The following is a 16,532-nucleotide window of genomic DNA, read 5'->3' as shown; positions in this document are numbered from 1 at the left end:
ATATTTTTATACTAATGTCAGCCTTGCTTGCTAGTTTTAGTTAAGTTGTTCAAATACGTGAATCTGGAATCAAAATAAAGCATAATGGAATGAACAAATCCAATAAAAAATATATTATAGAGAGGAGTTTTAATCTAATGGTTTTAATCCAATAAAAATCAAAATGGAACTGCCCAAAACCATCTTAGAAGATTTTGTTTCTGGAAGTTTTAATCTAATTGTTTTCTTCGTGTAACACTATCATCCATATTATGGATAGACTGTTCATCAGACAACTAATGATCCAACAATAATCCACAACATTAAAAAGGTTCCCTTAAGGCTACCAAAGCCTAAAAAAACATTAAAATTGTTTGCAATCCCCAAACATTTAATACATATAAACAGGTCAAATTATACCATTCCTAAATAATGTGACAAATAAGATAAGCAATACACTGCAAATAAACATTTTCTTATTGTAGAGGCCCATTTTTATTCGGCCCAAAAATAACCCAAATAAATAAATAAATAAAAATAGTTCATTAATTAAAAGTCCAATCCATTAATTAAAAGTCCAATTCATTACAAGTCCAAATGCAAAACCCTAAAGCCCAAATTACCTAAGCCCTAAAGTCCAAAACATTAAAAATTTTTAGAAATCCTAGCTCCTCCTAAAGTCTCCAACCACCGCTGTCCTCGCCACGTCAGCAGTCGTGCCATCTGGGGCCTGACACCGCCGCATCGTCCTTGCCACCACCACCTGTAGAAAATAGAGAAATAGAAGTAGAGAGATAGAAAGGAAGAAGACAAAAATAATATGATGTATTTTCGGCTATAAAAAGCCAATGAACAATTTCTAATTTTCTCTCTCTTTTTTACGAAGAAATTTAACAGAGATTACAAATAAAAAAACAAATTACAAAGGTGGTTTTTTAAAACTTCTATTTTGATTCTTATTCTATTTTTTTTCTTTCATAAATAGCATAAAAAGTATAGAAACAAGGTTTAAAAAAAAGCGAAGGTTCATCTTTTTTTTTCTATTTTATTTTGAAAAACATAAAAAATAAAATAAAGATTTGAACTTTACCTGTTTATCACTGCAGAAAGGTCCTCTTCCAATCTGAGAGGGTTTCCGACCCCGTCGGGGTTTGTCGATGGCTTCATCGGAGGAGAGAAACAGAATGGTTCTCTGAGATTTTTACGAATTTTGGTAGTGTTTCGAAGGTATTGAGCCTCAAATCTGGGCTAAGGGGGGCAAAAGGGTTAAAAAGGGGGTCTTTTGGCGATCTTCGGCCACCGAAGGTGACGGTCCCCGTCGCCAATGACCGGTGGCCATGGCGGAGGCCCACTGTCCCATGGTCGATCAAAAAGGGGGAGTTGAAAGAGAGTAGAGAGAGTTTTTTTTAAAGGGTTGCAAATGATTTTTTTAAAATATTTTTTTACTTATATAGCCCCCTCAAAACAACGTCTTTTGGGCTTGGCTACAGACGCCCAAAACGACATCGTTTCAAGCTTGACTCAATTACTCGATCTGGATCCATCCAAGATCCGTGAGTTTTCAAATGGGAGGGTCTAATTGCCTTTTTGGTCCTTCCACTTTTTTGCCCTTATTTAATTTCATCCTATTTTCCTTTTTATTTGTTTTAATTTCACCCCTTTTATTTTATTTTCTCACGATTCGGCCCTTTTACCCACTGTTGACCTAAGGAAATGACATGGGGTTGGGAAAATAACCCTCTAAGTCCTCGTACTTTTCCATTTTATTTTAATTCGATCCTTAATATTCTTCTTTTTTGTTTTTTATGATTTATGCTTTAAATTTTGTTACATATTCAGTTCAGTCCCCAAACTATCGATCCTTTGGGGAATGACGTGTACTGGGTTTGGGTTATTTGACCTTTTGGTTCCTATATTTTATTATTTGTTGTTTAACCATTTTATTTATTGTTTTTATTTATTTATACCTGAAGTTTTGTTACAGTTTTGATTTAGTCCCCTATTCATTTAATTGAGTCCCTATACTTGCTTTTTTAAATTTTTTTCCATCAATTTCTCGATTATTTTATTTTGGTCCTTTATTTTTAATTATTGATATTATTAATATTATTAAGTGATCATCATTCTTAATTAATATAAATTTTGTTAAATTTAGCTCAAAAATTAGTATTTTATGAACGTAATTATATTATTATCATACATTTTATATTATTTCACAATTAGTATCATTATTATATAGTATTATTAATTGAATTTTTTATGTTTTATTGTACTCATTATATTATTGTCATTTTATTTTATTATTTTTGTTGTTATTTTGTTAATAATTTTGCCATCATTGTGCATTGTAAATATTTCTACATATATTCATTCGTTTTTGACACTAGCACATAAAAAATAATTAAAATTGAGGCAATGTTCGTTATTTTTGAAATTCGAAAAATTGTGCCCCTAACTTACGATGTACGATTTTTTTCCTTGAACCAAAATAATCGAACGTCCCTTCTCTTTTTAAAAAAAATTAAAAATATAAGACTTGGGCAATAATTAAAAGGCGAGCGTTCTTATTTTCGAGAATTCGAGATTTTGTGCCCCAACTTACGAGACATGATTTTTCTTCTTGATCGACCCGAAATGAGAATATATCCTCGTTAAAAATTCAATTTAGATAGGTACTTTTTTAATAGCATCAAATAACATTGCCCGAAAGGGATCGCATTTTAAATTCTCTTCGGATTCTCAATTTTTAACGTCAAGACATTAAGTAATCAACTAGGTACCAATTTTGGGCGTTATGAGAGTGTTAATCCTTCCTCATACATAACTGGCTCCCAAACTCATTTCCTGAAGTTTGTAGACCGAAAATCATCATTTTAGTAAAAATAACATTTTATTAAAATGACTAAGTTTTGAGGTGATCCAATCACACCTAATTAAAAAGGATTGGTGGCGACTCCATTTTCATTTTTTAAAATAAAAACTCGATTTCCAAAAAGGTTTTGACACTTATAAAACTCTTTCTCTTTCTTCAGTGATTTATATTTTTGCTTCAAGCTCTTAATCTTTGTATTTAATTCAATGTTATCCACAACATCATAATTCACCTCTTTTGTTTGGTTGTCCTTGCCCACATTTTGCACACTGTCACTTTTAGACATCTCAACATTATTGTTTCTACTACCACTCTCAAACATCTCACCACTTCCACACTTCATTATTTGCTTCCTAAGTCTCGTATTCTCTTTTGAAAGTTTTCTTTCACTATCACATAATTCACATATTACTTCATTCTCCCTATTACACAGCTTATCATCATACCACTTAAAAAATCCGCATCCACCAACCTACATTTCACATAAAAAATTGATTTTTTATTATATAAACTCTACAATTCCCCAATTTAGTCCAGCCGACACAATAATCAAAAAAATAAAAATTACCCATATACAATTTTGTATATGTAGAAAAGCTCAATTACTCTTTTACACATATCATAATTCCATGATAATTTCATCCGTCTTTCTACATACAAAATTGTAAGATGACACAATTTCTACATCCCCAATTCAGATTTACCCAGCACTTCAAAAATACAAGAACAATCATTTTGTTAAAAATGGAAAACCTAACACAATTCATGGAGGCCAATGTTTGAGCTTACATCCTCAACATCTATCCCAAAATGACCAAATGCAGTTCCAATGTCATACTTGTCAACTCTGTAATCTGGTAACGCCATTCAAGAAAAATGAAATATCCACAACTGAGTTCATATACAGTGACTACTCTAATATTCACGAATGGAAAATAAATGTTTCATCAATATCCAATTAAAAAAATTAAAAAAATCCTCAATTTCTTATGAACCCTAAAACAAATTGGCTAAATATGCTTACCCGAATACATTTTACGCATGGGAAAGAAATGTTTCATCAATATCCAATTTAAAAAAATCCAAAAAAAAATCACTCAATTTCTTATGAACCCTAAAACAAATCGGCTAAATATATAGTGACTACCCTAATCCTAATTCTAATGCTATGATGAATTGTAGCACCAATTTAGTCTAGCCGACACAATAATCAAAAAAATAAAAAAATCCTCAATTTCTTATGAACCCTAAAACAAATCAACTAAATATATGCTTACCCGAAAATCTGAGCAACCATAATACCTTCTACCTGGGTTTAAATCGCTCCACAATGTCTCTCTCGGAGCTAAATTGTTACAAAAATATCTTCTTTTCTCTTAATTATAAATGAACTCCCATCGTGATGATGAAACTAGCTTCGAATAAGACAACTTCTCCATTGATGGCTTCCAATCACTTTTTTTCAAACAATATGTTCAATTCTTTTACAAACCCACTAAATTTCAAGCTTCAATTTCTAAAGAATTTCAATGGAGAGGGAAAGGATTTGAGATTTAGGGTTCTTCATTTAGGAGCTACTAATTTCTTTTAATTCTACCCGTGTGTGTTAGTTAGGGGTTTTGATTTTTTTAATTTTAATTATTTTTTAAGTTTAAATTCATTTGCTAACGTGACATTATTTTGTCTTATATGCCACGTTAGTATCCACATACGTGTGGCGCCTAGGTGGAATTTTTTTTTCACGTCAGTGCCGTTAGTCCCTTAACGGCCACATCAATAAGACTGTTAAAAAATAACCAATTTGACCAAAAAACAAAGGTTATGTATGAAAGTGCTCCAAAAAAAACCTTAAGGGCCAAAGTGACCCAACACCCAAACGTTAGGGGCTAATTTTGTCATTATACCTTTCTTATATTATATTTTTACATTTTTACCCTTTTAATAGTTTATATGTATAAGAATAAAATAGTAATTTTATATAGTGGAGCAAGATGAGGCAAGAGAAGTAATTACCATAAACACTTCATACCTACTATCCAAAAGAAAAAAAAAACACCTCGCTCTGTCCCGCATCCACTTTTTAAAAGAAATCCACTCCATTTTGAACGGATTGAATCAGAATCCATCATCCAATTTGGATTTTGCCACCCTTAAAGTCTATTTTTCTATAAAAAAATATAAAATTATAAAATGTCCTTAAAATAACATAAAATATTTTGTAAAGTGTCATTATTCAGTGAAGTGCTTAATATTCATTTGGCTTTTAGGAAAAAAAAGCTATGAAATATTTTATTAAACAAGTTAGATTTTTGTGAGCCTGAAATCCAATCTTTAACTATCGTATTTTCTTTTCAATTCTTCTTAAGCCTAATAATTTTGTAAAAAGAAAAACATTGCAATTTCACCTTAATTAAACTAAAAAACGTTTTCCTAAAATAAAAATATTCAATGGAATGAAGTGTTTTTTAATAAATGAAATGAAGCTTTTAAAGTCTGATTTAAGGTTCATCAATTTAAATTTTACTAACACTTAAACAGCTTGTTTGATGTGGAGATTAATATGGTAAAATGACATGATAAAAATTTTGTTGATTTAGTTAAACACAATACATAAAAAATAATTTTGGTAAAAGAACTTATCGACTAATAAAATTTTCAGAACTAGATTAGTGGTTAAATCGGTTCGGTCATTAGATTAATCGATTTAAATGATTTGATTAAATATATCATTAAAAAATTAAGAATTGATTCAACAATCAGCTCAATCAATTTTTAGCTCAATTCAACCGATCTGTAGCGGTTCTCAACTCAACCAATCCAAAGCCTTTCTTTGGACTGATAACCCAATCGATTCTCGATTCAACAAATCTAATTGGTCTATTCAGTTCAAATAACATTAGTAAATAGTTGTCATAACTAATTTTCAATTCTAATTAAAAATTAGCTTGACGATGTCTTAAAGAATATGTGAATTTTAGGTGTAAGAAAAATAAAATATTTTATTTTAAAACAAAGAGTCGCCACCGATCTTTTTGGCTAGGTGTGATTAGACATCTATAAAATTACCTTTAAAAAAGAAAATTTTGAAAGTTTGTTTAAAAGATAATTTTGGGTCTATGTTAAAATTCAAAGAAAAATGTTTAGATTCGGGATTCGGTTATGCACGAAGAAGGTTTTACCACCAGCGTGACTTTCAAAATCAATACCTTGTTAAATATGTGCTATCAAAAAATTAAAATTAAAATTACAATATCAATATTTATGATCTCCTTATTTATAAATAAATAAGTAGATTTATTAAATGAGTAAACCGATGTCTTTATAGTAAAACTTGATATAAATCAAGTGAATTGCTGAAATACGAGAAGAATATCCTTTCATTAACGATGATCAACAAAACCTCTCTTGTATTTTGGGACGAAAGATTTTACTTTTCATCATAATTTAAAAAGTTTGTTTATTTACTTATTTTTAAAATGTTTGAAAGCAATTTTTATATTTTCAAATATGAATAATGTGAGTCCAACAAAAATGAAATCCAAAATTGAATAGTAAATACACATTTAAAATAAATATCAAAATAAGCATTATAATGCACTAGCCTTGAAAATTGGTTCAAATTTAGACACTGATGTGCCTTGCATGGGAAAGACAGACCACACGTCATATTTCTAATCTAAGGAAAATGACACACAAAGAAATATTATTTTCCTTCTATCATACCAACACTACATTCTCATGAAACCCTACATGTAATTGCATTCATGATAAACATAAACCTTTTAAAGAAGCCAACTAACATAAAAGCCAATAAAAACAAAATTATATGTTTTTTTATCGAAGTTAAATAAATACAAGCCGATCCATTAAGCATATTGTGCACATCAAAATCAAATTATGATATCTTTATTTTCAAATAATATATATGGCACTTTGTGAATTTTTATTACCAAAATATAATATCATCATTAAATAAATTATAAATAATGACTAATACTCCAACCAAACATGGTGACTACATTTATGAAGAAAATCGACTTTTAGAAAAATCATTTCCCATATTTTTCTTTTCGAGTTTTGCAGATTTCATGGCTAATCTTGCTATTAATAATCCTTATGGTCTATGCAAATCTGAACCACCTCCTTTATTATCCAAAAATAAATGGATAAAATATTAGCTAAAGTGAGCATTCAAGAATAATGAATTACAATTTATCATTTTAAATAATTTTATTAATAAAATAATAAATTTAATTCTTAAAATTTACACATTTATTTATTATAATAAATTATTTTTAATTACTCACTTTTAAAATTAATAAAATTAAATTATTTTTAATATCAAAATTGAAAGGAATCATGACTCAAGAGAGATTTTTTACTAAATAAATGAAAATCTATTATAAAATTTCAATGATAATTATTCCAGAAAATAAAATCCACAGAAAATTATTATACCTCTTCAATTATATTTAGAGAAAATATTTGGTATGGCGGTGGAATTTAAAAATTAAAACATAAAAAATAATTAGAAATTTAAAATTCAAGTTTTAATCCATATTCCAAAAATAGGAAAATGTAAACATAGTAATTAGAAAAATCCAGCCAACCTCAAGAACCTGATACATCTACGTCTAACTAAAGGCAGCTGTACATATTTAAAAAGGTTAAAATATGCTCTAGGTCCATATATTCTTCATAATTTTATAATTTAGTCCCTATCTTTTATTTTTAGAAATTTAATCCCTTTACTTTCCGTATTTTAAAATTAAGTTTAATTGTTAACACTATTAAAATTTTTCAGTTAAATTCATTAATGTAATATTTTAAAATACAATAAAAAACTCACTTAATAACTGAGTAACAAAAGAATAATGGTGTTGTTCAAATGCAATTTTAAAAGGGGCAATCAAGAGCCTTGCCTCCCAAAAAGAAAAATATTCCATTTAGTCCTTTTTTAAATAATAAAAATTTAAGTTAATATATGATAGAATTATTTATTGACCCCTCAATGAAATTTTTTTATAATTTAATTCCAACTCTCACTAAAAACTTCTGAATTCACTGTTATAAACTTGAATTAAAAATAATTAAATTTATTCACAATTAAATTTACATTTTAATTTTAAAATAAAGAGATTGTATTCCTTAAAATAAAAATAGGAAGACTAATTTCAAATATAAAAAATACAAGGACCTATTTAAAAAAAGTTCAATTTATTCTCTCAAAGTCAACAATTTTTCTTCGTAGTATTCCATACAAATTCGTATGTGAATGACTGATCCCAAAGTAGAAGATTCGATTTTTTTTTCTTCTTTAAAAGGAGTTCGTCTAAATCTCAAATATCGTCATCATTTTTCCCCACTTGGAAGCAAAAATAAATATATAGAGAGGAACCATTCTCTGGAAACCTCCGATTCCATTGAAGAAGTTGAAGCCCAAAGTTCGGTACTTTTTTATTCTTTCATGATAAACAGGTATTTCCCACTATTTTTTTGCTATGGTTTTTTCTTTTTTTCTTTTTCTTGATTTTCCCAACTTTTTTTTCCGGGGGGGGGGGGACTCTGTCCTGTTTCTCTGTTTTCATGGAAAATGGCGATTGAATTTTGGGGTAAATGGATTCCCTTCTATTGCTTTTTGGTCTTTAGTTACTTTTTTGGGTCCTGCCTGCACTTTTAGTAACCCCTTAAAATCAGTGGTTTCATATCTATTCTTTTTCATTTACAGCTTTTCGAGGCAAAAATATGACTTTCCCCAGAGAATTCAAATGTATTTTAATTTGCATGTAGTGGGTTGACATTAAACAATTGAATTTGATAATAAATGAAGTTGTTGCGGAGAGTCATCTTTGTTATGGGCATCTGGTGGGCCAGCGATATTTTGATCCTACACTGTTTGATGTTGAGTTGTTTGGGTATTTTGTCTTAGTAGTTTATTTTATATGGTGGCTTTGTGGACGCATGCATCAACTAAAATCCATATTAAGCATTTTGATATGATTTAAAGTTGTAGTGTGATTTCTATAAGCTCCATAAGGAGGATATTCTTGTTATAAAGCAGCTACTAAAGCTGAGGTAGTAACCTTAAAATATGAGAAAGAGAATTTAGTGCTGACCTCACTTCTTGCAACGTCAATGGATAGAAGAGAATGACAAAAGCTGACCGTTCTTTAAGGAGAGAAGGGGGAGTTTTTATATTGTTACCAGCTTACCATGTCTTATTTGGACAGTCTCAGTGGATGTGTAGGTTCTTTTATAAGATTTTGACGTTTGACAAGCTATCTGTCATTGCAGGAACTGAAGCGTAAAGTGTTGGTCTGTGTTGGTGTTGTCTCAGTGGAATATGGCTTCTAATACTAGTGTAGGACAGAAATGTCCATCGCCGATGAAGGCTACATCGAATGGTTTCTTCCAGGGTGATAATCCCCTTGATTATGCACTTCCTCTTGCCATTCTGCAGATATGTTTGGTGGTTGTACTCACAAGGGGTCTCGCTGTTCTTTTAAGGCCGATAAGGCAGCCACGTGTGGTTGCAGAGATCATCGTGAGTCCCTTTCTTTCTTCAATGTTCGTACTTCTGCAATAATCATTTATTAGTTCCCATCTTAGTGTTATTTATGTATGGTTATTAGCATACCTGCTGACTAATGTAGAACTATGGAGAAAGTATGAGGTTCTGTTGCTTTAGTTCTTCTCCCTTCTCCTCCTTGTTCACTTTGAATTAAGATATTCTTGTCAAGTGTAAGATGGTCAAGCGATTAACAAGCTTATGCGAAGTTTAGAACAGCAATATACATGTCATGCGGTAGGAACTAGTTGATCTGAAAAAGGCTTCATTTTTTTTTTGGCTTCCCAGTGGATGTGTCGATCGGATAAACATGTTTTCATTCATTAGAATTTATGGTTAATTTGATAGTGACATCATTTATATTTTTTTGCTCTTGTATCAGGGAGGAATTTTGCTTGGGCCATCTGTTCTGGGTAGAAGCAAGAGCTACTTAGAAGCTATATTTCCTCCCAAGAGTCTCACTGTATTGGATACCTTAGCAAACCTTGGTCTCATTTTCTTTTTATTCCTTGCTGGCCTGGAGATAGATCCCAAAGCCCTGCGGCAAACTGGGAAAACTGCCCTTGCAATTGCCCTTGCTGGTATAGGGCTTCCTTTTGCCTTAGGAATCGGTTCTTCATTTTTACTCAGAGCAACTATATCGAAAGGTGTAAATGCTTCGGCTTTTCTTATATTCATGGGTGTTGCTCTTTCTATCACTGCCTTTCCTGTCTTAGCTCGCATTCTAGCAGAGTTGAAGCTTTTAACCACAGATGTTGGAAGAATGGCCATGTCAGCTGCAGCTGTTAATGATGTAGCTGCATGGATTCTACTTGCTCTTGCTGTTGCCCTATCTGGCTCCAACACTTCTCCTGTTGTATCACTTTGGGTCTTCTTGTCTGGTTGTGTTTTTGTCATTTGTTTGGCTCTCATTGTACCACCAATTTTCAAATGGATGGCTCGTCGATGCCATGAAGGCGAACCGGTAGAAGAGATATACATATGTGCTACATTAGCTGTTGTTCTTGCAGCTGGGTTCGTAACCGATGCCATTGGAATTCATGCCATGTTTGGCGCTTTTGTGGTTGGAGTTCTTTTTCCGAAGGAAGGGCCATTTGCCCATGCTCTTGTGGAAAAAGTCGAGGATCTTGTATCTGGTCTGTTCTTGCCATTGTACTTTGTGTCAAGTGGACTGAAGACAAATATTGCAACAATTCAAGGGCTCCAATCCTGGGGTCTTCTGGCTTTGGTGATTTTTACAGCGTGTTTCGGGAAGATCATTGGGACTGTTGTGGTGTCCCTTTGTTGCAAAGTGCCTCTTCGTGGAGCTCTCGCACTCGGGTTCCTTATGAACACAAAAGGGTTGGTGGAACTGATTGTTCTCAACATTGGGAAGGATAGAAAGGTGAATTGAGTTTTCTTTCTTTAGTGGTCATCATTAAGGTCATTGTTCATTATGTTTTTTTTATGAAATAAATGATGCATTTTTCGTGTTTGAACTTTCAGGTTTTGAATGATCAAACATTTGCTATTATGGTTCTAATGGCTCTCTTCACTACATTCATTACCACACCAGTTGTTATGGCGGTATATAAGCCTGCAAGGAGAAAAATGGACTACAAATATAGGACCATTGAAAGAAAAAATTCAGATGCTCAACTAAGAATATTGGCCTGTTTTCACAGTGCAAGAAATATACCATCAATGATCAATCTCTTTGAGGCTTCACGAGGAGTTGCAAAGCGTGAAGGACTGTCCGTGTATGCTCTGCATCTCATGGAGCTGTCGGAGAGATCATCGGCTATACTAATGGTACACAAGGCAAGGAAAAATGGGCTTCCCTTCTGGAGTAAGGGTTGGCGTTCAGATTCTGACCATGTGGTTGTGGCATTCGAGGCTTTCCAACAACTGAGTCAAGTAACTGTCCGATCAATGACTTCAATCTCTTCAATGGCTGACATGCATGAGGATATATGTTCAACTGCTGAGAGCAAGAGAGCTGCAATCATAATCCTTCCATTCCATAAGCACCAGCGAGTAGATGGCTCTTTTGAAACTACTCGGACAGACTTCAGGTGGGTGAACCGAAGGGTCCTTGAACATGCACCTTGTTCTGTTGGAATTCTAGTTGATCGTGGCCTCGGTGGAACCACCCATGTATCTGCAAGCAATGTTTCTTACTTGATAACAGTGCTCTTCTTCGGGGGTCCCGATGATTGCGAAGCACTTGCTTACGGAGCTCGAATGGCCGAACACCCTGGTATCAGTTTAAATATCATTCGCTTTGTAGTGGAACCTGAGTCAATTGGAGAAATTTCTACAATTAATATGCAAGAAAACGCTGGCATCGAAACAAAGTCATCAGCTGAAGAATTTCTATCTCGGTTTAGGAATCTACAAAAGGATGATTCTGTTAGATACGAAGAAAAAGCTGTCCGAAATGTCACTGAAATCATTGCTGCAATCCGTGGGGCAGACCGCTCCAATCTTTTCCTCGTGGGGCGAATGCCTGAAGGTGAACTGGCCTTAGCTTTAAGGAGGAGAAGTGAATGCCCTGAACTAGGAGCTGTTGGTAGTTTGCTGATTGCACCAGATTTCTCAGTGACAGCATCAGTCTTGGTCATTCAACAGTACAATGGCTACACATGTCCGAATTTGGACCCATACATGAAAGAAGAATCACCTGACAAGGATTCAGAATCCAGCTAAAAACATCTTCATGTTTTTCGTGACACATGAAGGTTTAATCACCGAGTCACCTCCCAATGGCATGTTTCGAGTTGTTTTAGACAATAAAGATCTAATTCTAGGTTACCTTTCTTTGAAGATATGTAAGAATTTCGTATATGTATAGGCTGGAGATAGCAACAAGTGGATAATACCATAGCAGGGTACATATTTCCAGGGCAATTCGTGATAAGCTTTCTCATAAACTGGATAAAAATAAAATGAAACCCTGTTTTCAATAAGCAAAGCTGATGATACTGCCAAGGAACTCTGTTTTCAGTTGGCACTTTTAAGAGATTTAAATGCCATTCCAATCTGTAACTGTGATCTAGCCATGGTATCTGCATATATGGTTGCTGCAAATTTTGGCAGTAATAAGCAGACTTGGGAGTGCCCATTTTGCCATGTTAAAGAACTGAATGTTTGATTTTTGATTTTTATTTTTATTTTTGACTTGAGTTTAATCTAGCTGATACAAAAAATCACCCAAAAAAAAAAATTCATTCTGAATTTAATATTAATTTTATAATTAACGAATTAAGTCACTTATGCTAGTTTTATTAAATAACGGCAATGCAAAAGTTGGCTTATTTTCTTAAACAAAATGAATTTTGGAAATTTATGTTTAGTAATGTATGGCATATATCTCATGAGCAGGGTCGGGCTGATACAAAATTTAAGGTATAATTTTTGGGTTCAGGTTTAATTTAAAAATGAGTTTAAAATTCTATCTAAATCCGGTTTAGATAAAAATGTTAAACTAGAGTCATGCTTAGTTTGCTTGTATTAAATTTTATATTATTTTTACATGAAAATAAATATTAAAAATATAATATATTAAATACACTAAAATATTAAAATAAATATTTTTAATAAATTTAAAATATATTAACAGGTTTTATAATTAAATAATATTAATATAGTTGCAACTTAGTAAATAAATGTCTCTAAAATAGTAATAAAAATAACAATAAAATAAGAGTTATATAATATTAAAATAAAACAAAAAAATAGTAGTAATATAATAACAACATAACAATAAAACAACAATAGAAAAAATTTAGACAAATTCGGGTTGAGTCGGGCTGGACTAAGACAAAAGATCTTACCTAATATCGACTCGTTTAAAAATGGACATTATTTTTGTTTAAACCTATTTTTATATATATATTTTTACTTGAATCTTTTACCTTTTAGACAGACTTTTAAATTTGGACAAATTACTCAACACATAATTAGTTAGAAATTATGCATATCGAATCTACTTTTTCACTAGAATTGCTTGAAAGGAAGTTAGTATAAGTAAGCTAATTTATTAATTAAATATATCAGTGATATAATTTGACGAAATTAAAAGTTTATGAGATATATGAAAGTTGATGCTAAATCAAAAGACTTAGTAGAGGCTAAATTTTTCATGTTTTAAAACTAAAACATTTCACCATTCATCATTAATTAGTGAAGGCTAAAATTTTGACTTTTGTGTCCATGTAAGTGCCACTCCTCAATCTTTATTTCTTTAAAGATACGTGGAAATTACTTTTTTAAAAAAAATCTAAATTACTTAACTAATATGTATTGTATTATATATGATAAACTGTAATTTATCAGTTACTTCAGTTGTTTATTAAATATTTAATAGTTGAGTAACTTAAATGAAAAAAATAAATTATTAAAATAGTTATTTTTGTTTGCTTTAGGCTACATTCTAGTCACTTACATTTGAAATGTTATGTTTTAGTCTTACGTTATAACATTTTAGTCACTGAACCATTAATTCTCGTTAACGATGTCGAAACCAACTTTATTTTTGGAAAAAAACAAAAATTAGTTGTCGGTGAAAATTTGGAGTCGCCACCAATCTTTTATTAAGGTGTGATTGGATCACCTAAAAAACGACTTAGGTCTATGAGTTTCAGAAAAACGGATTCGGGAGTCAGTTACGTACGAGGAAGGATTAGCACCCTCGTAACGCCCAAAAATTGGTACCAAATTGATTAATTAACGTCTTATAGTCGAGAGTAAAAAATATGCTATCCTTAATCAAATTATTTATTAAGACTTTCTCATTTTGAAAAAAAGAAAAATATCACACCCAATGCGTTAGGGCACAACATTTTATTCTCTTCAAGATGAGTTAGCCCAAAAAAAAACTCGTGTAATAAAATGTAAGAAAATATCTAATTGTTTAAAATTTATGAAGAAATCGCTGCCCAATACGTTAGGGCACAATTTCCTAAAATCCCAAACATTCAATATTTCATTTATTTTTTAAAAAATCATTGTTTCGAGAAATCAACGTGTCACATCCAATACGTTAGGACACAACATATTGAATTCCCGATGACAAGTTTTATTTTGTTTGATTAAAGAGCAATTCTCGATTGTTAGATTTAACGAAAAAAATCGGAACCCAATACGTTAGGGCTCAATCTTCTCGAAAATCCTAAATACGAGTATTATCTCTATTTTGAAAAATTCCATTTTTAAATTCGAGTAAAAAGATGATGTAATGTTATAATGTATATATGTATGCCACAATAATAAATACAACAATAATAAATACAACAATGGCATAGAAATAATGTATACAAATGAATAAGTGAAACTAATATACATAAAAATAAGCAATGACATGCAAAGTATCAAATAAACGAGCAAAAATAATATAAATGAAAACACAAATTAATAAACAAATGAAAGAACTAAATAAAAAACAAAGAATAAAAGGTACATAATATATACATTGAACCTTTTAAAAAAAAAAACAAGCAAGTGGATTTACACATAAAATCTAGAATTATAAAATTTACATATAGCAAAATCTATAATGTATTTATGAAAATAAAGGAAAAATACATAATTATGCTTATATATATATAATAAAAAAGTAGATATTTAATCATTTTAAAAACATAAATATATACGTATAAATATAAAAAATATTTATATATAGAAAAATATTCATAAAAAAACAATATATATATACACATATATAGATAAAAAAATAATTATATAAAAAAATTTACATTATCAATTAATTAAAAAATAAAGAAAATAAAAAAGGACTAAATTGAACTATAGACGAGAATCTGGGGCAAATCCGTAAATAATTGAAGTCTGGAGGACCAAATCGAACGCGCCAAGAATACAGAGGGGCTGGAAAGGAAATTATCCCTTCTTCTCTAAAACGGAGCCGTTGCAAATTGGACCAAATTGAAATTAAAATAAATAAAAGGGTAAATCTAAAAAAAACTTAATTGGAAATATATTAAAAGGCGGAGGGGCTAAAAGCGCAATTTGCCCCTCCGCTAAAAAACACGCGGATCCTAGACCGGGTCGGGTTGGAGTCGGGTCGGTCTCCCCAAAACGACGCCGTTTTGGGCGTCTGGGGAGGCCTGGTGAAACGACGTCGTTTCACTAGGCTATTTAAGACAAAAAAACATTAAAAAATTTTCATTCTCATTTCTTTTAAAAAAAAATAGAAATCTCTTAAAAAAGCTCTCCTCCCGGCTCTCCGGCCAAGGCCGATCATCGACCACACACCGTGCCAGATCTCCCATGCCAAGGCACCTCCGTCTGCGGTGGCCGGAAAAGGGAAAATTCCCAACTTGGCTTTCTCGACCCCTCTAAGCCCGAATCTGGGTTTAAAATCTTTAAACAAGAAGAAAAAGCCTAAAGCCGTGAAACCTTTCGGTTTCAATAGTCTTTCCTGAGATGACTTCCTCGGCCGTTCACGGCGATTTGGGCTCAAAACACATGTTATTTCTCTCTTTTCTCTTATTTATTTTATTCGTATCTATATAAATGATAAAAAAATATAACAGTAAAAAATAAATAAAAACTGCAAGTAACAACCTTTGATCGATTTTTGTTTTCTGTATTGCGAAAGTAATAGCTTTTTTATTTGATTTCCGAATTGGGATACTTATTATAGTATTTGTGTGGTTGTTTATAGCCGAATGAAAATCCTACAAAGAAGAAACAAAATCTGTTCTTATTTGATTTGCGAATCTTTTTCTTTCCATGTACTACTATTTCCTTTCCTTTTTCTTTCCCGTATTTTGATTTATTTCAGTTTGGGCCATATAAGCCCACTTGTAATTTGGACTGCTTTATTTTCTTCATATAGGCCAGGTAAAATTTAGGTATTACAGCTGCCCCTCTTTGCTCGTTACCGTGTAACGGGAACGGAGCAAAGACTTTAAAAATACCAAATTTTGCCCGGTGATGCTGGATCTGGGTACCCTTCCTCTTTAAGTAACCTCATTCCCTCCTACTACATCTTCAAAGGTATATGAATTCGTGCTTCAATCTACTCCACTGCAACTTCAGGGAGATAAGACTTGTAGCTTCAGCTTGATTTAGTCTGCTCCACTGCAACTTCAGGGAGATAAGACTAGATGC

At 31.7% G+C, this 16,532-nt stretch overlaps 1 protein-coding gene across 1 annotated transcript; it reads left to right on the top strand.

The window, feature by feature from the left end:
• The first annotated feature begins 8,138 nt into the window (after nucleotides 1-8,138).
• Nucleotides 8,139-12,441, top strand: LOC105788254 (cation/H(+) antiporter 18). Its single transcript, XM_012615055.2, has 4 exons — nucleotides 8,139-8,329; nucleotides 9,146-9,395; nucleotides 9,802-10,803; nucleotides 10,905-12,441. The coding sequence occupies exons 2-4, from the start codon at nucleotides 9,195-9,197 to the stop codon at nucleotides 12,105-12,107; spliced, it is 2,406 nt and encodes an 801-aa protein (XP_012470509.1). The 5' UTR covers nucleotides 8,139-8,329; nucleotides 9,146-9,194; the 3' UTR covers nucleotides 12,108-12,441.
• The last annotated feature ends 4,091 nt before the right edge of the window (nucleotides 12,442-16,532 follow it).

Source organism: Gossypium raimondii, chromosome 2, assembly GCF_025698545.1.
Source record: "Gossypium raimondii isolate GPD5lz chromosome 2, ASM2569854v1, whole genome shotgun sequence".
Taxonomy (NCBI): Eukaryota; Viridiplantae; Streptophyta; class Magnoliopsida; order Malvales; family Malvaceae; genus Gossypium; species Gossypium raimondii.
The sequence above is the reverse complement of the archived record's forward strand: the minus strand, read 5'-3'. Positions and strand labels throughout refer to the sequence as shown.